Here is a 25,667-nt window from a genome sequence, read left to right as displayed (position 1 = left end):
TATTTATTTCATGTTTTGTCTAATTCTCTTTTCTGGAAAAGGCTTAAAATAAATGTTAAAGGGACAGTGCAGTCTAAACATCTAAAATTAGTTTGGGATGATATTGCCACACTATGAGGTCGAAATAAAACAGACATTTAAAAAGATTGTGATAATTCCCTTTTTTGTGTACGAGTTCTTTGAAAAAAAGATATTGTGCGGTAGCAGCAATTGTTTCTTTGCACTGTCTTCCATCAGAACAATCACTTCATCTGATTAGACATTTTGACAAGCTAGCTACACTAACCAGCCAGTGGATTTGCTAGCAGCTTCATCCATCTTGCTCCATCAGGGTTCTGTCTCATACATCTTGCATCCGGCAGCCAGTAGCAACCTTTCAAGTAAGCATCTAAATAGTTATTCTTCTAGCTAGCTATTATTATTAAAGGTAAAGGACATATTGTGGTGGTGCTGCTAGGTAGCTAACGTTAGCTTAGTGACTGCAACTAGGATAGCTACCTATCGTTGCTGACCTGACATTTATATTTACATAACTAGGGGGCCTACCTGTTGCTAGCTACATAAAAATGAAGGTGAAATGCTCCCCAAGGCATACTTTCCCTCCCACGCTTGTCTGGGATTCAGCTAGCACTTGATCATGAGTTTTGTTAAGAGCCCCGACGCTCGCTCTGAACATTAACACGCATCACTTGTGGTACATTTTTGGAAGCATAAGGACCTTATATTTCATATCAGCGAGAAATAATAATAATAAAAAAGGTTAAATTGATACACACCTTTATACGGTTAGGGTTAGTGTTCCCACACAGCTATATCGCTATGTTACAGCGCTTGTTTACCGAAAACAGACAGAAGACCACCTGTGCTAATTAGTTATCTAGCTTGCGCTGAACACGGTGTCAGCATGACTCTGGAAGTGTCGCAAAAGTGTAGTTTCGTCAGACGGGAGGCACCAATAACTGTATGGATCTGTGCAAAACGGCTATAGTAAGTTCATCTTTTTATTTGAAGGATTTTTTCTCGCTGATGAAAGATAAGGGCCATGTTTCGAAAGCCATATCGCAAGCGATGATTACTGATGTTTCTAAACATCAAAACACAGCGTCAGGATTGTAGTTCACATGAGCCAGTTGTGGGCAAAGCTGCCCGCTGAAAACTGTAGAGAGAAGGCAGAATGCCACCTAGAGTTTTCAAGAGCTAGGATTCAGCTCGCTAATGTTAGCTAGTATCTAGCTAGATAGCTTAACAGGTCACTGAGCAATAGCGAGCAGTATTTTTCCCATGGTCTAGCTAGAAGCTTTTGTTGTGGGCTAGTTTGCAGTGGCTGCAGCAGGTGTTATCAAAGAGGATGTTGTTGCTAAATTTGTTTGCTTCTCCCTTTTAAAGAATAACTTTCAACAAGAAGTTAAGTTTGAAATGATCATCACCTGGTAAGTGGAACTGTGTTTTTTATTGCAGTTATGCACATCAACAACATAAACCAATGCTAGCCAGAGCTATAAGGGTGGCAGGTAGCCTTGTGGAGCATTGGACCAGTAACTGAAAGGTTGCTGGATTGAATCCCGGAGCTGACAAGGTAAAAATATGTCATTCTGCCCCTGAACAAGGCAGTTAACCCACTGTTCCTAGGCCGTCATAGAAAATAAGAATTTGTTCTTAACTGACTTGCCTAGTTAAATAAAGGTAAAACATTTTTTTATAGGACTGGTGGAGTTATGTCACACAGCAGCCAACAAAAACATATGGAAATGTCTGCTCTACCCAAAATTACAACCAACTAATGCAGCATTACCGCAAAAATGGAAGAGGAAAGTGGAAAGTAAGGAACTTGCCTGTCGGCCCTGCATTAAAGACCATCATTGGTTGAAGAAAATTGTGATAAATAAAAAAGTATACCAGTTTAATTTAAGGACCAAAACATTGACAGCCGTGCCATATAGATTGCAAAAAAGTTGAAAAGATTTGTGACGTACTGATTCCATGGCACATATGGTTTATGATGAACAGATACGCAAAACGACACCAGATTCAAAATGTTGAATTTTTCAATTTAAATTATTATACAAAATTCTTGCAACCAATGGAATTTTAATTATATGGGGGATACAACTTTCCCAGCTCTGCAGATTCTGCTGTGAGGAGGCAGAATCATTAGATAATTTGTTTTGGTACTGTCCATATGTAGCTTGTTTTTGGTCGCAGGTTCAGGAATGGCTGAAGAATTGCAACATTTACCTGGAGCTAACCCTGCAGATAGCACTACTGAGCGATCTGAAAAGGCATAGTCAATCGATCGATTATATAATAATACTTTTAGCAAAACATTTTATTTTCAATCTGTAGAAACAATGAGAATAGAAAGTTTCAGAACTTTTGTGAAACAGCACAGTTGAAAAATATATGTCAAATAGAAATCCAATATGGATGGTGTTAAACCCGCGCAGTGTTTATGTCCCGCATCGAAACCGCCATCTATCCAACACGTCCTAAAACGCGTAAACAACTCTGGCTTATCTGCTGCTAGCGATTTCCTGATACAACTATCGGACCGCTCGGACGCACAGGATGAATCGGTGACACAGAGAGCAGAACGATACAACATAGGCTATAGCTCCACTTCTCCGCAGGTCCTTTAAGCAGCGCGTGCTGATCGGCCTGTGGGACGGTTCAGTTTGGTGCACGTCGGCCCACGCGAGAAAGCGAAGTTGCGCCGCCCGCCCCGGAGGTTAGCTGATAAAAGCCCTGAAAGTGATTGGAAGTGATGGTGAAAAGGATTTAGCCCAGGCATAGAGAGAGAGAGCGAGAGAGAGAGAGAGAGAGGGAGAGAGAGAGAGAGAGGGGGGTAAGTGAGTACATAAGAGAGAGAAGGGGAGAGAGAGAGAGAGAGAGAGAGAGAGAGAGAGCGAGAGAGCGAGAGATAGAGAGAGAGAGATAGAGAGAGGGGTAAGTGAGTACATAAGAGAGAGAAGGGGAGAGAGAGATTTTCCACCCAGCTTTTTTTTTCTGCCCTTGAGCATCCCGGGTAAACCCGAGCTTGTAAAGTGGGAGGAGAAGAAACGGGCACCAGCCCTTCCTCAAAGTCAATATTTTCACTTTTGATTCTCCTTTAAGCTGGAAATCACGCTCTTTTTTCCCAACCGCCCGTTTCCAGATCTAGGACACCGTTCTACCCTGTGCAGCCTTCCGCGGTGTAATAAAAAAGTTACCCGCTGGAGAAGACCAGACCAGATAACAGGAGTGGAGTACAGTAACCTACACCTCGACAGGAGCCCGATAGTGTAGATGGAGCCGTGCAAGGCTTACGGCAGAGAGGCGGTCGTATAAAGGGACAGAGAAGCTCTCCCGGATCAGATGAATGTTCTAAGTAAGTCGCAAATCGGACACGTGTCAAAATGTTAGATTTTTTTTTTTTTACGAGATTACGAAACCTAGTCTAAAACGCACCGCTCACTTCGAGTGATGTAGACTATTACATTGTCACTCACTATTCTAAATATTAATAGGCATATACTCTGCAATCAATAAAACAGTTGTCACTTCATATTATGTTTAGAAATAATATGATTTATTAGGCTTCCAAATGAAATGCAGCCTGAACGGTTGCTACCTTCGATTGGCGCTGCTGAAGCAAGCAGAAGCACTAGTCAGACACACCTCTATACAGTATTTCGAGTTGAACAACAGCTTTGGCGACTTTCAAACTAAAAGCTGAATTTAGCTTTACCCAATTTTCGTGGATAAAAAATATATCTGTGGGACTCTGGCCACAGCGAAGCCAAACTGTGAACAGGGTTAATCCAATTAAAACGCATTTTGCTCACTCTGGTCATCTAGCGTTTGGAAAGGCGATGCCGATTCAAACTCTCTCGCGCATAGGCGGCAGAGGGTCCCTGGTTCGAGCCCAGGTTGGGGCGAGGAGAGGGACGGAAGCTATACTGTTACATTTATGCAGGGGCGCGGGGCGCAATCAGGACAGCAGAGTGAAGGTGTGTGTAATAATTTACTAAGTGCTATGTCAGATATAATGCATGGTGATGCAGGTGAAGTTAGGATGCCTCATATTTTATGGAATGAATGCACAAAGTGGTGGAGTGACTTTTTCACTTTTCTTCAACCCCCCCTTCCAAGACGCAATGCATATGCTACATCATAAGTTAAGTTTTAGCTCATATATCTTTCATTCTTTCATTGACAGTCCACACCCAAAGCACACCACCCACACATACCCAACTTTTGAAAATTGGCATCAAGCCCTGCATATGACTTAAAAACTTGTGCATAATTCTGGAAATATTATCTCTGAAATATGTCACCTACACGATCACAATGACATACAGTATTACATACAAACATCTGTTTGCTTACAATATCCTCTGTGTCAGCCTACATGGTTTTGTCCAGTTTCTTGGAAGTTCAGTCATAGGTCTACTCTCCCAATACTAATTAGGTTATGTAGCCTAAATGTCCAATATTGGAAAATAAGATAAGCGAAACATGTGATGAACAAGATAAACTATGCTATGTAGTCTCCCTCTCCCTCTATCAGTCTAATATCCATATCATTTCCCTCTTCTTTACAGGACAATCACTGAGGCAAGGCGCCGGACCGCTGCGTCACGACCTGATGGCTGTATCTAAAGACATAGTCAACTGTCCCTTATCATCCCTAGCGGGAAGCTCTCATCTCTTCCAGCCGAAAAGGACCTCTGAAGTATGGATTTGTTCTGCTGATTCTCCAACCATCACCCCCACCACCGCAAACGCAGCACTAGCGCCACTATGGTTGAAGTAGATGTGAAGTTTCTCTGACTTTCGACGCCACCTGCTCTATTATTTGTCAATTTTCCATATCCGACATCAAAACAAGTTAGTTTAATTTCCTAAAGGAGCTGTGATATTTGTAGGCCCACGTTTGTTGAACGGCTGTAAATTGACTTAGCCAACTCGAACACTTTTATTTCTCTTAGTGCATTTGTATTTTTTCCATCATCCCCAAAACGTCCCCTTAAGCTCAGGTGAGCGTGCAGACGCATCTTGGTGACAACGAAGTTACTTACTGTGTCCGTATGATACTCAGTCGAGTTCCATGCTCTTCGCCCCAACTCTGACTAATGTGGCCGCCCTCGCCCTTTGCCGCCAGACCCCACTCGTCCTCGGACCACTCTCGTGCCATGCTCCGCCAGGCCGTGTTGCTCCTCCTGCACTGCTTTGCCTCCTTGACGCTGGGCCAGTACGACCTGTGCAAGTCCCTGGTGAGCACGGATGATGGCGCCGTGTGGGAGCAGTATGCATGCCAGCCCAAGGCCCAGTCCATGAAGGACTACATGCGGGTGAAGGTGGACCCACCGGGCATCACCTGCGGGAACCCACCTGAGAGATTCTGCACTCTGGTAAGTTGAAAAGGTGGAGTGGTTGGTTTATTGGAATGCACTGAAATTGATGTTGGAAGTTGCTGCAGTGAGGGTGATGAATTAAAGAATGAGTTGAATTGACAGGCCTGAACTATAGTCCAGGGAACATCCAGGCAAGGGGTAACCTATCGCAATGCCTATTTGCAATCAACACTATTTCAGTGTGACTTTGGGAAAGTCTAATTTGTTTGCGGACTTAAATAACACAGTAAGAGGCGATATGCAGAGTTTTTGCTCAATAAAGGAAATGTGAGAACAACAGAAGCAGAGTTGGATAAAAAAAACATACCAGGCTATTGGGCTTAGTCAGGTCAGAACCTCCTGATGCAGTGTGAATTCGAGCAGGCTTGAACGGGCCTTGGCCAAGTTTGGCGGGCTCCAAAAGCCATGACATCAGTGAAATGACTTGGCCATGGGCTCGAGCTCACCGAGAGCGGTGCGGAGGTGTTGTTTACATTCACATTGTGTTGGCAGACTGTCAACCGGCTTGATTGCGTTTTCGGGAGGACTTCAAATTTCGCCTGCTAAACAGCATCAAGACGAGAGAAAGAGGGTGGAGGACCTTTCGTTTCAAGGGCACTCGCAGGGCGAGAGTGGAGAACTGCGGGAAAATACTAGGCATTAGAATGCAAGGCTCAACGTTATAGTTCCCGCTTTAATAGGTTGTTGAGTGGAATTAAACTCTAGAAGTAGGACGTTTGGATAGTTTGAAACTTTTTAGAATAGGCTACCTCTGTGGGCCTGTTTTAGCTACAGCATACTGCTTACTTTTAATTGTCACAACTTGACACAATCTGAGAGTCTACTTAATGTGTTTGGCGCAGGATCCCTATCACTTGGCTGGACAATCCTTGTAACAGCTACCCAGTCAATGAGTCAGTGAGGTAATCAGATGAGGGAGGACTTACAACCAAGGACAGAGATACAGAACTCTAATAGAGTAGAAGTGATTTACTCATTATCCACTGATGTCTCAGACCACACTTTCACATACACACACTGTGTATTGTACACTCTTAGAAAAGGTGCTAAGTAGTACCATATAGGGTTATTTGTGTTGTCCCTATAGGGGGACCCTTTTTGGGGCTGGGTAGAACCTTTTGCAGAGGGTTCTAGGCTTTTTCAAAGAACCGTCTGTATATGGTTCTACCTAGAACCCTCTACGAAGGGTTCTGCTTAGAATCCTCTATGAAGGTTCTACCAAGAACCATTTTATCATCTAAAGGTTTTTCCTAGAACTGTCTACGAAGGGATCTACCGAGAACCCTTTTGGAACCCTTTTTTCTAAGAGTGTATGGCTACCTTAATCCTGCATTTTACAAACATATCTACACACACACACACACACACACACACACACACACACACACACACACACACACACACACACACACACACACACACACACACACACACACACACACACACACACACACCTCATTGATACTAATAACAGGACTCAAGGATCATTTGATAACGTGAAGCAGAGTGGATATGCTCCTTCCTCGGATACCTAATGGTTAATGATTTGTTTAATGTAGAAGTAGTAGAAACTGCTGACGGCCTGAGAAAGCCCTCTCCAGTGACTGCTCCTCAGAAGGAGAGGTAGAGAGGTAGAGAGGTAGAGAGGTAGAGAGGTAGAGAGAGAGAGAGAGAGAGAGAGAGAGAGAGAGAGAGAGAGAGAGAGAGAGAGAGAGAGAGAGAGATGCTGAGGTGTCCTGTGTGAGAGAGAGAGAGAGATGCTTAGGCGTCCTGTGTGTGAGAGAGAGAGAGATGCTGAGGCGTCCTGTGAGAGAAAGAGAGAGGCTGAGGCGTCCTGTGTGTGAGAGAGAGAGAGATGGTGAGGTGTCCTGTGTGAGAGAGAGAGATATGCTGAGGCGTCCTGTGTGTGTGTGTGAGAGAGAGAGAGAGAGAGAGAGAGAGATGCTGAGGTGTCCTGTGTGAGAGAGAGAGAGGCTGAGGTGTCCTGTGTGTGTGAGAGAAAGAGATGCTGAGGCGTCCTGTGTGTGAGAGAGAGAGAGATGGTGAGGTGTCCTGTGTGAGAGAGAGAGATATGCTGAGGCGTCCTGTGTGAGAGAGAGAGAGAGATGGTGAGGTGTCCTGTGTGAGAGAGAGAGAGATATGCTGAGGCGTCCTGTGTGTGTGTGAGAGAGAGAGAGAGCGAGAGAGATGGTGAGGTGTCCTGTGTGTGAGAGAGAGATATGCTGAGGCGTCCTGTGTGAGAGAGAGAGATATGCTGAGGCGTACTGTGTGAGAGAGGGAGAGATGCTGAGGCGTTCTGCGTGAGAGAGAGAGAGATGCTGAGGCGTCCTGTGAGAGAGAGAGAGAAAAATGCTGGGGTCTCCTGTATTGACGTTTGCCCTCTAATGGCATGGCCCGGACCTGCAGCTAGAAACTTTCACAATTATGTTTCTCAGCGATGAAATATTGATGCTCTCTTTAATGGGCTTCTTCCTTACAAGGAGCTCCGGACGCTAGCCGCCATGGTATGTTATGTTCCAGATCCCAGTCTTAGGCTCCCTCTATCCTCCCGGAATGTTCCATAGGGGGAGAGAGATGCTGGGTGGTACCTGGGACAGCAGATTAGTCTTAGTCATCAGTTTCTACACCAGCTGGGATCTATAGGCTTCAGTTGAGCAGACTGGTCCCTTCCTCTTAGATAGTGATGCACTGATATGACATTTTTGGCCGATACCGGTATCCAATATTTTCCTTGCCAAAACAAAGATACCGATAACCAATATTTAACATTTTTGCGGTCTTACCTGTTGGGGATAGGGGGCAGTATTTGCACGGCCGGATAAAAAACGTACCCGATTTAATCTGGTTACTACTCCTGCCCAGTAACTAGAATATGCATATAATTATTGGCTTTGGATAGAAAACACCCTAAAGTTTCTAAAACTGTTTGAATGGTGTCTGTGAGTATAACAGAACTCATATGGCAGGCAAAAACCTGAGAAGATTCCTTACAGGAAGTGGCCTGTCTGACCATTTCTTGCCCTCCTTGATCATCTCTAACAAAAACAGGGGATCTCTGGCATGACGTGACACTTCCTACGGCTCCCATAGGCTCTCAGAACCCGGGAAAAAGCTGAATGACGTAATTCCAGGCCCAGGCTGAAACACACTAGCGCTTTTGGCAAGTGCTCTATCAGAGGGCCATCAGACTGAGGCTCGTGCATGAGGGGATCCCATGCTTTTACTTTCGCTCTCTTTGTAAAAAAAAAACGATTTCCCGGTCGGAATATTATCGCTTTTTTACGAGAAAAATGGCATAAAATTGATTTTAAACAGCGGTTGACATGCTTCGAAGTACCATTGCCATAAATGTTTAATGCTTTTCGACCTATCCCCAAATAAATATAATTGGTTCAGAGTTTGTTTTGATATTTTAACCTGCGTGTTGTGATCACGTTTGGTGTGGGGGGACAAAATACATTTCTGTACGATGGCGCACGATGGCGCACGCGCGCAGCCGGTTTGGGTTCCGTGGAAGGCACTGTATCTCAGTGCAAGAGGCGTCACTACAGTCCCTGGTTCGAATCCAGGCTGTATCACATCCGGCCGTTATTGGGAGTCCCATAGGGTGGTGCACAATTGGCCCATCATTGTCCAGGTTAGGCCTTCATTGCAAATAAGAATTTGTTCTTAACTGACTTGCCTAGTTAAATAAAGGTTACACACACACACACCAAAAATTTATTTTGTTGGCAATGACGTTACCAGTCAAACATAATCAAAGCCTATTTCTTTCACTTACTTGCTGCGCTGTTCATTTGTTCAGTCGTTTCATTCTCAACCAGGATTTCTATGGAACGCCGTTTGGGTCTTTGCATGTCAAAAAAGATACACATCAAATAACACTATTTGACTTGTCAAATAAGCTTGTTGACCAATCAGGACCTGAATATGACTGCACGTCACATAATTTAACACGTTTATAAATGTTTTACATAGTTATTACACATTGATTACACTATCACTCGTATTTCATATGTCACAACGATTCATCGATATGTATGCTATGATACTGGTAAAGTTGTCTCGTGCACCTACAGTGCTGGTCATAAAAAAGCTAGCAATCTCATGGATGCAAACAATGTTCTTCCCCAAAAATATAGCAAAACCTATATAGCTAGGTGTCATCCTCTAAAATAACCCTAATTTACAAGACAGTTCTTATTTGATTAATGGTGGTCAGACCCATCTATGTGAAGCTAGCCACAATAAGGATTAGCTCCAATAGTGGACTTTGTGGTTAGCCTTCAAAATAAAAGTATGTCATTGACAGTGATGCAAATGAATACAAATAGTAGAATTATACCATAATTTAATAGATCATGCTAAACGAGATTGTAATGTTGGTATATAAAATCAATAAAAGACAATAATTTGTTAATTTGACAAAAATCTGTTGAAATCACACTGGACGAATTACTTATTTCACTGTACAACCTTACCTATGGATTGTGGATCAATGACATGGGGTATCAGTCTACCCAGTGACACCCAGAGAACATCGTAGCTCTTATTGTGGGACTCTGAAACAACTGTGAATTGAGCCACATTTATTGTCAATCTATGTGTATTGAACACTATTCCAGCGGGAAAACAATACTGCGTGGATGTTTTGGAGTCTGATAACTCTGAGGAGGAAGTTGGGAAAATATGTATGTTGGGTATTGATCCCCAATCCTTAGGTAAAACTGTACAGGGCATAATGAATGTCAATACACACAATAGGCTGACTGGGGAGGGGATTTCACACGGTCACAGTCCCGCGATAAAAGCTACAGCGCTAATATTTGCGTATACTCTTCACAGTTGTGTTCTGTGGGTGTCACCGAGTAGACTGATACCCCATTTCATTGCTTCACATTCCAACCTTGTTTAACATGATCTAGTCTTAATATGGCATGATTCCACCAATTGTAACCCTCTGCGTCAATTTCAAATAGGTACTTTTATTTTGAAGGCGAACTGTAAATTCCACTATTGTGCCTAATCCTTAATGTGGCTAGCTTCACAACACATAACCCTGTCAGGTCTCACTAGCCAGATGAAGCTAGCTGGCTGCTTTGGGCAACAGGGTTAAGTAGCTGGCTAGCTATTTATTTTCATGAACTGAAGTTCAATTTCAATAGGCGAACAACACGTGGCTACCAAGCTAATACCTACGCACAAGGATTCCTTAATCATTAATAAGAATAGTTTAAATGACTGCAGTTTCAACTGGTTATTGTTTTCAGCCTGGTTGTATTGGCACGATCTAAGTACCAAGCTAAAGCTAGCTAGCTACCCCAGAAGTTGCGGTCGAACAAATAATGCTTTATTACCAACACGGTATTGTAAACACATTGTTCGTGTTTGCTTGTTTGCAGACTTTTTTTGTACAGCTTTGACAGTGCTACTGATAGTAGTGGTGGCGCTTGGCTTGCACGTGCAAATTCAGAACACACAACATTATATAATAGAACTGTGTTATTTGACATGTCAAATTAAAAGCTAATTTAATTCGTCAAATAATGTTATTGTCAAATATTGTTATTTGACGTGTATATTTTTTGACACGCAAAGACCCAAACAGCGTTCCATAGTATGTCATGAAGATAATAGCAGTGACGCCATTACTGTGTACTCCTGTAGGGCAACATCTGAACAATAGCGCACTTGGTAACGTTATTGTGTACCGGTGCTCAACAGTCGGCGAAAGCCAACATCACCCACGACAGGGAACGGTTGATTGTCAAGGACAATGAATTCCATTATCTTGGCGTTAATAGATTTCGCCTTTGAGTTGTCTCGCTGGAATTTTATTTATCTTTCAATTGACTGCTCGACTTGTTGACTGCTCGGTCCACACAGCAGACATTGTGGGCTAGGTTAGGGATGCTGTGTTGCACGTGTAGCGGAAAATTTTATGTGGCGTCATTATGTGCTGTACCTACATTATAGGTTTGCACGTCAGCTTTCACATTGGCGTTAAACTAGACATCAGGCTGATACCGATGTTGGCATTTTTAGCTAATATCGTCCGATTCTGATATGTTCACCAATATATCGTGCATCCCTACTCTTAGATCATCTAAAGCTGTGTGTCGTCACCATTCTGCATACTTCATTCCTTCACTGAAGTGTGCACTTGTTAACTCCCCCAAAATCATTTATTTAGAAAAGTTAAATAGTGATTGAAGTTTCAACAATCTTGGTGTTCATCGGAATAAGTAACAAACAGAGAAAGTGTGTGTGTGCATGTATGTTTGTGTGTATGGATGCATACAGTACATGCATGTGCGTGCGTGTGATGGCAGTTCAGCATCTGTGTACAGTATGCATTGGTAGAGAGCGCCATGGTGCTGAAATGGTTTGAGCCCCAAAGAGAGAGAGCAGCACTTGGAAGACACCGACATGGTGCTGAAGTATATGAATGGACATATGGACATTAGTCAGATCCCAATACTGTTTTTGATTACGTTATGCAATAGTGGGACAGATGTAACTTAAAGACCTACACTACAGTAGTGTGTGTGTGTGCATGTGTGTGTGTGGGTGTTTTATGCATGTGTGTGTTCTGTGTTTTTATGTGTGTGTGTATGTGCGTGCGCTTTTTCACTAATGTATGTCACCACTGTAACTTAATTATTTTTCACATGAATACACTGTTGCCCCAAAACGAAGACCGTGAAATTCAGCGGATGCTAGTTTGGTGTTGAGGCACAGATTTCCCTGCCTTCGTTTAGCCCTGTTCCTCCTCTCCTCTGGGATACACCGTTATATTCATCTCCTGTTCATGGGGAGTGGAGCTAGCTATAGGTAGTGTCCTTCTCTGCCAACTGGGGCAGTATGGTAGCTCCTTTAAACATGGCGGCCCTCTTTCTTTTGAGGACGATGCTACTGTACTGTAGCGAGCTCTCTATACATGGTAGTTGTACTGTTTTGGTGGTGTGTAACCCCTGGGGATGGTGTGTGTGTGTTGCAGGGAGGGAGGGAGGGAGGGAGAGAGAGAGAGAGAGAGATAATGATGAGGGAGAGGTGGAGAAGATCAGATCTTAGCTAAGCAGAAAGATGAAATCAGACCAGCACTGTCCGCGCGCGCGCACACACACACACACACACACACACACACACACACACACACACACACACACACACACACACACACACACACACACACAGACAGACAACAAGCCTGCGTTAGTGTACAGTACGTCTTTCATGTGGCTTGGTTTGAACCAAAACCTTCAATCAAGTCCCTTAGGTAAAGTACCCACATGAAAATTGATTCCTCGCCGTGTATGTGTATGAGTGTGTGTAGTGACAGATGAGGGAGGAACGGAGTGTGTGTGTGTACAGTATGTTCATGTGTGAAAGAAGGGAAAAAACCCTTTCTCTTCCACAACAGATTTTGCCTGTTTTAGAAGGTAGAAATCAGCCAGCTCTAAAAATAGACGAGAGAGAGAGAGAGGGAGAGAGGGAGAGAGAGAAGCTTAGCGGAAGAGGAGCGTGCTTGAAAGGAGAAGAAGATGGCAGCTGGTAGTGTGGTGGAGTAGAGAATAGAGAGGAAGAGGTGAAGCTAGAGGTTTTACTCTCGCCAAAATCTGTCCAAAATAAGCCCAATGCGTTTCTATGGACCTAACCTTCCTGCCTTTGGGACAATGACTCCCATTGTTATGACGGAGACATGAGCGTCTCGTCATTATATACAGATCTATGAGAACAGTCAGTAGATCACTGCTGTCCCAGTCTGGGCCCAGGACCATGCCACCTCCCCCTGCTAAAGCCAGGCTAACCCTGCCGTTGCCCTTACCCTGGCTACCTCTGCCCAGGGTAACATACAGGGCCACCCAAACCCAGCAGGCCTTGTGTTAGGTCTGTGTTCTACTATCCTGATTATCCTAGTCCTGGAAAACCAGCCAGTAGTGTTGGGGAGGTTGCCCTCCTTTCCCCCGCCCGCTCTTCGCCAGAGCGAGAGGCCATAGTTCACAAAAAGGTTTGAGGAGACAGAGGTGGGAAGACCCGGTTCACCGGCAAACCCCCGATCCCCTTTGGACGCGGCCGACATGCGGCCGTGCCTAACAGGGAAATAGGGGGTGGAGCCGGTCGGGCGCAACCCAGGCCACGTGAAATGTGGGGAACTGAGCTCGGGCGAGGGCCGACGCCACCCTCCTGGCCCAGAACACCACACTGAGGGAAGGGAGAAGCCTACCCTGCCTTCAAAGAGTTATAGAAACTCGCGCTGTTTATCTACGCTTCACTGGTCTGTTTCGCTTGACGGCCCTCCGATCTGCTTTTGTTAGATGGCCCTCCAACTTGCAACCTTTTTTTACTGTTATATCTGTGTTCCCTTTCTTGTAATGTCACTTATTGCCCACTTTACTATCATCCTGGGCTTATAGATCGAGACCTGATGTGGGTACGGCCCGGCGCGAGATTTACACCCTTTCCCCCAGATTTTCAAGGGCCAGCGAGAGCTCACCGGACGCCGCCGTAACCGCAACTCTTTCCAGGGCTTGGGCCCCTCTCTCGGAACCCATTCCAGGGCGCCCTGTCCTTGACAAAGAAAAGAGAACTCTCCCCGGGATTCCCACCAGCTTCTCTGGGAAAGGGTCGCGTTACCGTTCGACTCGCAGCATCCGTCTCCGCCACTCCGGATTTGGGGATCTGAACCTGAATCTCTTTCGAGGCCATCGCCCCTCCCTTCCGAACGGCGTTCGACCAGAGAGCATACATCTCTTAGGACCGACTGACCCATGTTCGACTGCTGTTCACATGGAACCCTTCTCCACTTCGGCCTTCAAAGTTCTCGTTTGAATATTTATAAATTTTCAGGGCTAGTTGATTCGGCAGGTGAGTTGTTACACACTCCTTAGCGGATTCCGACTTCCATGGCCACTGTCCTGCTGTCTATATCAACCAACACCTTTTCTAGGGTCTGATGAGCGTCGGCATCAGGCGCCTTTACCCGGCGTTCGGTTCATCCCGCCACGCCAGTTTTGCTTACCAAATGTGGCCCACTAGGCAACTCGCATTCCACGCTCGGCTCCAAGCCAGCAAGCCGGGCTTCTTACCCATTTGAAGTTTGTAGAACTAAGAACAGATATAGCCTTGGTTCACCCTAGACTTGACTGCCCTTGACCAGCACAAAAACATCCTGTGGCGTTCTGCTTTAGCATCGAATAGCCCCCGCGATATGCAACTTTCAGGGAAGTCAGGAACCAATATATTCAGTTAGGAAAGCTAAGGCTAGCTTTTTCAAACAGAAATTTGCATCCTGTAGCACTAATTCCAAAAAGTTTTGGGACACTGTAAAGTCCATGGAGAATAAGAGCACTGAGGCTAGGAAACACTGTCACCACCAATAAATCTACGATAATCGATCATTTCAATAAGCATTTTTCTACGGCTGGCCATGCTTTCCACCTGGCTACCCCTACCCCGGCCAACAGCTCAGCACCCCCTGCAGCAACTTGCCCAAGCACCCCCCCCCCCCCCCCCACTTCTCCTTCATCCAAATCCAGACAGCTGATGTTTTGAAAGAGCTGCAAAATCTGGATCCCTACAAATCAGCTGGGCTAGACAATCTGGACCCTCTCTTTCTAAAATGATCTGCCAAAATTGTTGCAACCCCTATTACTAGCCTGTTCAACCTCTCTTTCGTATCGTTTGAGATCCCCAAAGATTGGAAAGCTGCCGTGGTCATCCCCATCTTCACAGGGGGAGACACTCTAGACCCAAACTGTTATAGACCTATATTCATCCTGCCTTGCCTTTCTAAAATCTTCAAAAGCCAATTTAACAAACAGATCACCGACCATTTCGAATCCCACCATACCTTCTCCACTATGAAATCTGGTTTCCGAGCTGGTCATGGGTGCATCTCAGCCACACTCAAGGTCCTAAACGATATCATAACCGCCATCGATAAAAGACAGTACTGTGCAGCCATCTTCATTGACCTGGCCAAGGCTTTCAACTCTGTCAATCACCGCATTCTTAGCAGCAGACTCAATAGCCTTGGCTTCTCAAATGACTGCCTCGCCTGGTTCACCAACTACTTCTCAGACAGAGTTCAGTGTGTCAAATTGGAGGGCCTGTTGTACGGACCTCTAGAAGTCTCTATGGGGGTGCCACAGGGTTCAATTCTTGGGCTGACTTTTTTCTCTGTATATATCAATGATGTCGCTCTTGCTGCTGGTGCCATACAACAAACCTTCCGTGGCCTCCAACTGCTTTTAAATGCTAGTAAAACTAAATACATGCTCTTCAACCGATTTTGCTGCCCGCACCCGTCCGCCCGACTAGCATCACTACTCTGGACGGTTCTGACTTAGAATATGTGGACAACTACAAATACCTAGGTGTCTGGTTAGACTGTAAACTCTCCTTCCAGACTCACATTAAGCATCTCCAATCCACAATTAAATCTAGAATCGGCTTCCTATTTTGCAACAAAGCCTCCTTCACTCATGCTGCAAAACATACCCTTGTAAAACTGACTATCCTACCGATCCTTGACTTCGGCGATGTCATTTACAAAATAGCCTCCAACACTCTACTCAGCAAACTGGATGTAGTCTATCACAGTGCCATCCATTTTGTCACCAAAGCCCCATATACTTCCCACCCCTGCAACCTGTATGCTCTGGTTGGCTTGCCCTCACCACATATTCGTCGCCAAACCCACTGGCTCCAGGTCATCTAAGTCTTTGCTAGGTATAGCCCTGCCTTATCTCAGCTCACTGGCCACACCCACCCATAGCACACACTCCAGCAGGTATATTTCACTGGTCATCCCCAAAGCCAACACTTCCTTTGGCCGCCTTTCTTTCCAGTTCTCTGCTGCCAATGACTGGAACGAATTGCAAAAGTCACTGAAGCTGAGGTCTTATATCCCCCTCTCTAACTTTAAGCATCAGCTGTCAGTACCTGTACACAGCCCATCTGTAAATAGCACACCCAACTACCTCATCCCCATATTGTTATTTATCCTCTAGCTCAGTTGCACCCCAAGTATCTCTACTTGCACATCATCATCTGCACATCTATCACTCCAGTGTTAATGCTAAATTGTAATTATTTCGCCTCTGTGGCCTATTTATTGCCTTACCTCCCTACTCTTCTACATTTGCACACACTGTACATTGATTTTTCTATTGTGTTATTGATTGTACGTTTGTTTATGTGTAACTCTGTGTAGTTGTTTTTGTCGCACTGCTTTGCTTTATCTTGGCCAGGTCGCAGTTGTAAACGAGAGCTTGTCTCAACTGGCCTACCTGGTTAAATAAAGGTGAAATTTAAAAATATAAAAACTTTGAGAATGGGTTGAGATCGTTTCGGCCCCAGGACCTCTAATCATTCGCTTTACCAGATAAGACTGCGAGACTTTGAGCGCCAGTTATCCTGAGGGAAACTTCGGAGGGAACTAGCTACCAGATGGTTCGATTAGTCTTTCGCCCCTATACCCAGGTCGGACGACCGATTTGCACGTCAGGACCGCTACGGACCTCCACCAGAGTTTCCTCTGGCTTCGCCCTGCCCAGACATAGTTCACCATATTTCGGGTGCTATCGCTCACGCTCCACCTCCCGACAGAGCGGGCAAGACGAGCCGGTGGTGCTCCCGGCCCAATAGGGCAGGGATCCCACCTCAGCTGGCGTGCACCGTTCCTCACTTTCATTGCGCCACGGGGTGTGTTTGGAGAAAACCCTCTGACTTGCACGCACGTTAGACTCCACACCAAAACCTGGTGCGCCATGCGGCCTTGCCTAACGGGGAAAGGCAAGGTGGAACTGGTCGAGCGCAACCCAGGAGACATGGAGATGCGGGGAACCGGGCTGGGGCTGAAGCCATCCCCCTGGCCAAGAACCCTGTGCCGAGGGAAGGGAGAGGCGGGGGGCGTGAGTCCCCTACCCAGCTCACAGCAGAGTTTTGTTTTTGGAGCACAGCCCCGTGGCTGGCAACCCATTAATGATCACTTATGGGAACCTTGTTACGATTTTTACTTCCTCTTGATAGTCAAGTTTGATCGTCTTCTCGACGCTCCGCCAGGGCCGTGACCGACCTCGGCGGGGCCGATCCAAGGACCTCACTAAACCATCCAATCTGTAGAAGCGACGGGCGGTGTGTACAAAGGGCAGGGACTTAATCATCGAAGTGACCAACTATTCACCAAGCTCTTGGGGGGCATGTTTGTGTTGAGGAGTATTTCTGTCTATAATAAAGTCCTTTTGTGGGTTAAAACTCATTCTGATTGCTTGGGTCTTGCTCCCCAGTGGGTGGGCCTATGCCCTCCCAGGCCCAACCATGGCTGCACCCCTGCCCAGTCATGTGAAATCCATAGATTATGGCCTAATTAATGTATTTCAATTGACAGATCTCCTTTTTATGAAATATAAATCTGTAAAATCTTTGAAATTGTTGAATGTTGCGTTTTTATATTTTTGTTCAGTATAGTTATATCATCAATGATCTTATTTAGGCCTATAAACAATAGGGTCCGAAATTATTGACACCCTTGATAAAGATGAGCAAAAAGTACTGTGTGAAATAAATCATTCAAATACTAAATTATACTGTATGCTCAAAAAACTTTGGAAATTATATTATTTTATTCTAATACAATTGCTCAGAGAAAGAGATTTTGTTTAACAAGTGTTTTTTTCTCCTCCAAAAAGTAGGCGTCAAAATTATTGACACCCCTGTTTTCAATACCTTTCTATACCTCACCTTGCGAGGGTAATGGGACTGACCCTTTTTCTAAAATGTTTTCAGAGTTGGAGAACACGCTGGGAGAATTCTTAGATCATTCCTCCTTACAGAATCCTTCCAGATCCTTGAAATAATTTGTCTGCACTTCAATTCAAACAACAGGTTTTCAATGGGTTTCAAAATGTTGATTTTGTGGCCAATTAACCATTTCAACCTCCTAGCAGAGGCAACCTGGTTTTTGGCTAAAATGTCCTGGTACAGGGTAGTTCATGATACTGTTAACCTTAACAAGAGCCCCAGGACCACTGGAAGCAAAATAGGCCCATAACATCAAAGGTCCACCACCATATTTTACAGTAGATATGTTGTTTTTTTTCTGCTCATGCGTTCTCATTTCGATGCCAAACCCACCACTGGTGTGAGTGGCCAAAGAGCGATTTGATTTGGTTCGATTATATGAAAATAGAGCACTTTGGTGTCGAAATGAGAATGTATAAGCAGAAAAGAACCACATACCTACTGTAAAATATGGTGGTGGATCTTTTCATAGTTCTATTTCTTTTAGGTGCAATGTTTCATATCTGCGTGCATACGAGAGTGTTTGTGTACATGATGTACATGCATGCTGAGACTGTTTAGGTACACAGGGTTTGTTGGTGGAATGATATCAATAAAGCCTTAGGCGGTTCAAATTGGGACTAGGGAGGATGTGTTACTGGGCTCAGACAGCCTGAGGTGAAGAACTCACACCACCTCTAAGCCTCCCAATGATACCACTTCACCTCTCTGTCTCTTGGATCATTGGATGGAGTACAATATTGGGAACATAGCCTAGGGTTTGTAAGTTAAGATTTCCTGTCTTTAGCCATGGGATACTTATAGCAAAAAGATAGCAGGATATCCTGTGTCCCTTGAAATATGTCCCCAAAGCTGCTAAAGTTGGTTGAGTATTATTTTACTAGTACTTAGGCTGAGTTTCATAAATGGAACATAGGCTAGTGTTACATTTTCCTACAGCTATGGTAGCCATAGGCTCAATCTCCCCCTAGTTTTTGAGCATCCCTCAAACAGAGCAACTAGTGGTAAGGAGAGATAAGTAACCCTGGGGATTGGGACATCACTGTCTCATTTGCACACAGCAGAAGCCGCCAAAGGATAGCCTACCACACAATGCAGACCTGGCTGCTGGTAATTTGGGCACACTGTCCTGTGGTGGAGCAGCAGCCAGATGATCCGGCCCTCATCACCCCTCTCCTCTCTCGTCACTTCTCCTCTCTTCCAGTACTGGGATTTGTCTCCCATCTTTTGGCCTGCTTTTCACAGCTGCATGCATGTGCACGTATAGTACCAGTCAAAAGTTTGGACACCTACTCATTGAAGGGTTTTTCTTTATTTTTACTATTTTCTACATTGTAGAAAAATAGTAAAGACATCAAAACTGTGAAATAACACATGGAATCATGTAGTAACCAAAAAAGTATTAAACAAATCAAAATATATTTTAGATTCTTCAAAGTAGCCACCCTTTGCCTTGATGACAGCTTTGCACACTCTTGGCATTCTCTCAACCAGCTTCACCTGGAATGCTTTTCCAACAGTCTTGAAAGAGTTTCTTGGTCAAATAGCCCTTAAACAGCCTGGAGGTGTGTTGGGTCATTGACCTGTTGAAAACAAATGATAGTCCCACTAAGTGCAAACCAGATGGGATGGTGTATCACTGCAGAATGCTGTGGTAGCCATGCTGGTTAAGTGTGCCTTGAATAAAATAAAATAAAAATCAGACAGTGTCACCAGCAAAACACCCCCACACCATCACACCTCCTCCTTCATGCTTCATGGTGGGAACCACACATGCGGAGATCTTTCGTTCAACTACTCTGCGTCTCACAAAGACATGGCGGGTGGAACCAGAAATCTCATATTTGGTCTCATCAGACCAAATTTCCACCAGTCTAATGTCCATTGCTCGTGTTTCTTGGCCCAAGCAAGTCTCTTCTTGTTATTGGTGTCCTTTAGTAGTGGTTTCTTTGCAGTAATTCGACCCCAAAGGCCTGATTCACGCAGTCTCCTTTGAACAGTTGATGTTGAGATGTGTCTGTGTCACGTTCCTCGTATTCTCCCTCATCGGAAGATATGTCGAAATCACTTGATGACCAATACGCAGCGGGTTGACATTTCCACATCATATTTATTATAGATGGAAACGACAAAACAAAATAAACACGCAAAGGAGAAAGGTGACAGTTTCACAGGTGAAACGAAACACAGTGCAAAATACAATTACCCACAAACACACAGACAAACACACCCTACTAATATAGGACTCCCAATCAAAGGCAACTCAACACACCTGCCTTCAATTGAGAGTCCAGCACCCAACCTACACATAGAAAACCTAACCTAGAACCTAAACCAACACTCACAACCCCACTATACCATAACCAAACATAACTCTGCCACGTCCTGACCTAATATAATACAAAAATACCTAAGTATATGGTCAGGACGTGACAGTCTGTTACTTGACCTCTGTGAAGCCATTATTTGGGCTGGACTTTCTGAGACTGGTAACTGTAATGAACTTATCCTCTGCAGTAAAGGTAACTCTGGGTCTTCCTTTCCTGTGGCGGTCCTCATGAGAGCCAATTTCGGCATAGCGCATGATGGTTTTTACGATTGCACTTGAAGAAACTTTCAAAGTTCTTGAATTTTTTCTGATTGACTGACCTTCATGTCTTAAAGTAATGATGGACTGTTGTTTCTATTTGCTTATTTGAGCTGTTCTTGCCATAAAATGGACTTGGTCTTTTACCAAATAGGGCTATCTTCTGTATACCATCCCTAACTTGTCACAACACAACAGATTGTCTCAAATGCATTAAGAAGGAAAGAAATTCCGCAAATTAACTTTTAACAAGGCACACCTGTTAATTGAAATGCATTCCAGGGGACTACCTCATGAAGCTGGTTGAGAGAATGCCAAGAGTGTGCAAAGCTGTCATCAAGGCAAAGGGTGATTTTGATTTTTTGAAATACTTTTTTTGGTTCCATATGTGCTATTTCATAGTTTTGATGTCTTCGCTATTATTCTACAATGTAAAAAATAGTAACATACAAAGAAAAACCCTTGAATGAGTAGGTGTGTCCAAACTTTTGACTGGTGCTATATAGACGAATGCATGTACAGATGCAGATTCATGCATTCATATGCACGCACACACACACCAGCCGCTCCTCTGTCACTGTGACTCCTCAGGGAAACTGAGCCTGTAATTAACCGTGGCAAAAGAGGGTAGAGCAAAATATTGCAGACACACACTCTGTCTCACACATCAGCACACACACACGCAATACTCACACCGATGCTCGCACGTGCACGCACACACAAACACACACACAGATTTCATCACTCATCCTACTATATCACACTACTAGTCCCACTATCGCTCACACTCACCAGCATAACAACTGACAACAAGTAACACCAATAACAGACACACACATTTTTCTGTACAGGACAATCACATTCCTCAACAGGGCAAGGGAGACAGAGAGTCCTCTAGTGACCTAAACTCACATCTCTGAACAAAACAACATAATGCAAGAAAGCAATATCCCATGTCTGTCCCACTGTGTGTTTTTTTTTATTTTTATGGGAGGCTCATTTCATTTGATGATTGTTCTAAACACTACATTGTGTTCTTTGGCTGTCATGGACTTTATTCCCCTTGCTGGCAATACCTGGAAAGTACTATAATGAGAGAGAGAGTTGCAAAACATCCCTCTTGTTGGTGTAGGTAATTTGAATTTGAGTCCTATTACTTTTTAGATAAACAGCCAAAGTGCATTGATATTGTGAGTGATTATTTTTTAATTGAATATATGAATGTTTGGTACATAGTTCTCCAGTGTTGGGATGTCTCTTAACTTGTTATGTTTCCTCTCTCATCAAGATGGATGTGCCCACCTACACTGAGTGTACAAATGTTAGGAACATCTACTCTTTCCATGACTTAGACTGACCAGGTGAATCCAGGTGATAGATATGATCCCTTATTGATGTCACTTGTTAAATTCACTTCAATCAGTGTAGATAAAGGGGAGGATACAGGTTAAAGAAGGATTTTTAAGCCTTGAGACAATTGAGACATGGATTTTGTATGTGTACCATTCAGAGGGTGAAGGGGCAAGGCAAAGATGTCAGTGCCTTTGAACGGGGTATTGTTGTACGTGCCAGTCGCACCAGTTTGAGTGTGTCAAGAACTGCAATGCTGTTGGCTTTTTCACACTCAACAATTTCCTGTGTGTATCAAGAACACTTAAAAAAAATAAAGGAGAGCCGCACACTCTAGGAGCTCAGATGCAAAAATATTTATGTCCAACGTTTGGACAGACAAGCTGTCTTCATCAGGGTATAATGACAAACACTGCGGGATGACTCATTTATATAGTGTCAAAAGACACACAGGTGTCTGTAATCATGGCTGGGTGTGGCCTGATATCATTGGTTAATTCTCATATTAAAATAGCATACAAAAAACATAACATATCAAGAATGTTCCACCAGCCAACTTGACACAACTGTGAGTCAACATGGGCCAGCATCCCTGTGGAACGCTTTCAACACCTTGTAAAGTCCATGACCCAAATAATTGAGGCTGTTCTGATGGCAAAAGGTGGTGCAACTCAATATTAAGGTGTTCCTAATGTCTTGTACACTCAGTGTATATTAGTCTGCTACATAAATTCTCCAAATTACATATCAAAATGTCTCTGCGTATCATATTTAGGTTTTAGTCTTTTTAGGCCATGATGAGTGTTGGTATCCAAATCTAGGTCCCTCAGGTGTAGGGATCGAGGGCTCAAGCAAGCTTCTTTTCCAATTGGGACGTGTCATATCGAATCATAAAACGCTGTATACTTTTTAGACCATGGTTATTGAGTGTTCCGAGTCAGACATATGTACCTAAGGAATGATCAAGCTTCTGTTCTGATTGGGATGTGTCCCGCCCAAAACAAGAACCCACTTATCACCATGGCCTGCTGCGTGTAGACACGGCGACAGAGTTCCATCGCGCTGGTCGTCACGGTGACAGGATCCCAGCGAGGATAATTGCTGGAGGGACTTAGCGGTGCCGGCCACCTGCCGTAGCAGTTGGCCAGGATCTCTGTGTGTGTGTGTGTGTGTGTGTGTGTGTGTGTGTGTGTGTGTGTACACACACTGCTGGCAGAAGGTAGCTATGTGGGCCAGAGAAGAGGAGAGAGTAGCAGGATAAGGAGAGAGGGGGTAAGGAAAGAGGGCATGGGAGGGGGAGGGTTTAAACAAATACCGACACACACTCACAACCCTCCCATGCAAAATGAAATACATCCCGTCCCTGATTATCTGAGAGACAGAGAGGACAGACAATCAGGTCATGTGCAGCTTTCAGTGAATCATTTAGCGCATCACAGCTCAGTCCCTCATACTCAACACACGCACCAGATCCAGATGTACAGTGGCGTCTGCCATTTTTGTCAACCTTGATAAAGATAAGCAAAAAATGATATAAAATAAATAATATTAATACTGCGCTGTATTGTATGCTCATTTTTTGGTGGGAAATTATATTATTTTATACTAATGCAATTGCTCAGAGAAAGCGATTTTGTTTAATTAGTAATATTTTTTCTCAAAGATTGGGGTCAAAATTATTGACACCCCTGTTTTCAATACCTTGCATGTGAGCCTTTTTCAAAAATATTTTATGATATTGGAGAACACATTAGGAGGGATCTAAAGCTTTGTTCACACTGCAGGCCTTAATGCTCAAATCAGTTTTGTTTTTCAAATCTGTTTTGGAATGCTGACTGTCCAAACAGCAAGTTACAAGTGACCAAATCAGATTTATTGTGTTCAGACAGCAGTCATTTGATGACATGGCTACGCTAGTTGTCATAGTAACAACGGGTGTGAGTGGTGTAGGTTGATTGGTGGTGGTTCTTGTGTTTCCCATCACTCAGAAGCTAAGGTGACAACAATGCCTGCCATGGACGTTTCCCAGTTACTTTGAATGTTCAAAATTAGTGTTAGAACACTTTTAAAGCCTCAAAGGATATGATGATCCAACTATCAAAACAGCAGTCAACTAGCTAGCTGTTTAGTTTACAAGAACATTCACAAATTTATTTGTAAACAATTAGCGAGATCGTTAGCTACCACGTGTCCTTGTCAAACTGTCAACACTAGCTATGCCAAATAAGAGTCTAAAAACCACTTCAGGAAAAATAAATCAGATTTGACCGTTCAGACACAAGTAGCATCTTTCCAGATCCCTGACAAAATCAACATTTTGCAATGGCCATCTCAGTCTCCGGAACACTATTGAATACCTGTGGTTGAATTGAAGTGGGCAGTCCATAAGCACAGACCATTGATATCAAGGATCTGGAAAAATGCTGTATGGAGGAATGGTCTAAGATCCCTCCCAATGTGTTCTTGTATAACATAAAACATTTTAGAAAAATGTTCTGTGCCGTTCAGTGCTGGGGGCTAACGTGTCATGTAATCAGATTACTTTTATGAGTAAGGGAGTAAAGAAATGCATAGCTTCACCTGGTCAGTCTATGTCATGGAAAGTGCAGGTGCCCTTAATGTTTAGTACACTTAGGTATGTACTTGTTAAACAATATCTCTTTCTCTGAGTAATTGTATTAGTATAAAATAATATAATTTTCTAAATGTTTTGGGCATGCAATATAGCTCAGTATTTGTATTATTTATTTTATACAGTCTTTTTTTACTCACCCTTATCAATGGTGCCAAGTGACCCCACTGTACATGCAAAACACCCAATCCACAAACACTATAATATATTTGCGTCATTCTTTATACAGACCTTCATCACTCTGTCCTACGTATTGCTATACAGTGCTGGTATGTCAATCACATTTATTTATAAATATACAGAAACCCAGCCTAAAACCCCAAACAGCAAGCAATGCAGATGTAGAAGCACGGTGGCTAAGAAAAACTCCCCAGAAAGGCAGGAACCTCGGAAGAAACCTAGAGGTCCTCTTCTGGCTGTGCCAGGTGAAGATTAGAAGAGTACATGGCAATTAAGACCAGATTGTTCTTCAAGATGTTCAAACGTTTATAGATGACCAGCAGGGTCAAATAATAATCACAGTGGTTGTAGAGGGTGCAACAGGTTAGTACCTCAGAGTAAATGTCAGTTGGCTTTTCATAGCCGAGCGTTCACCAGATATAACAGACTGACCCTAGCCCCCCGGCACATAGACTATTGAAGCATAGATACTGGAGGCTGAGACGGGGGGTCGGGGGACACTGTGGCCCTGTCCGACAATACCCCCGGACGGGGCCAACCGGACAGGGCAAACCAGGCAGGATATAACCCCACTCACTTTGCCAAAGCACAGCCCCCACACCAATAGAGGGATATCAACAGACCACCAACTTACTACGACAATGCTGAATATAGCCTATGAAGATCTCCTCCACCGCACGAGCCCGAGGGGGTGCAAAACGGGACAGAAAGATCACGT

General features: G+C 44.0%; 1 protein-coding gene across 1 annotated transcript in view; it reads left to right on the top strand.

Moving 5' to 3' along the window:
* The first annotated feature begins 2,940 nt into the window (after nt 1–2,940).
* Nucleotides 2,941–25,667, top strand: part of LOC115203738 (netrin-G2) — a 147,858-nt gene continuing 125,131 nt past the window's right edge. The window contains exons 1-2 of the mRNA XM_029768685.1: nt 2,941–3,364; nt 4,581–5,390. Of these exons, the coding sequence (XP_029624545.1) occupies nt 5,112–5,390 (279 nt within the window). The 5' untranslated portion in view covers nt 2,941–3,364; nt 4,581–5,111. The remainder of the gene's footprint in view (nt 3,365–4,580; nt 5,391–25,667) is intronic.

This window comes from Salmo trutta, chromosome 12 (genome assembly GCF_901001165.1).
Source record: "Salmo trutta chromosome 12, fSalTru1.1, whole genome shotgun sequence".
NCBI classification, from domain to species: Eukaryota; Metazoa; Chordata; class Actinopteri; order Salmoniformes; family Salmonidae; genus Salmo; species Salmo trutta.
Note: the sequence above shows the minus strand (reverse complement) of the source record. Positions and strands in the feature narration are given on the sequence as shown.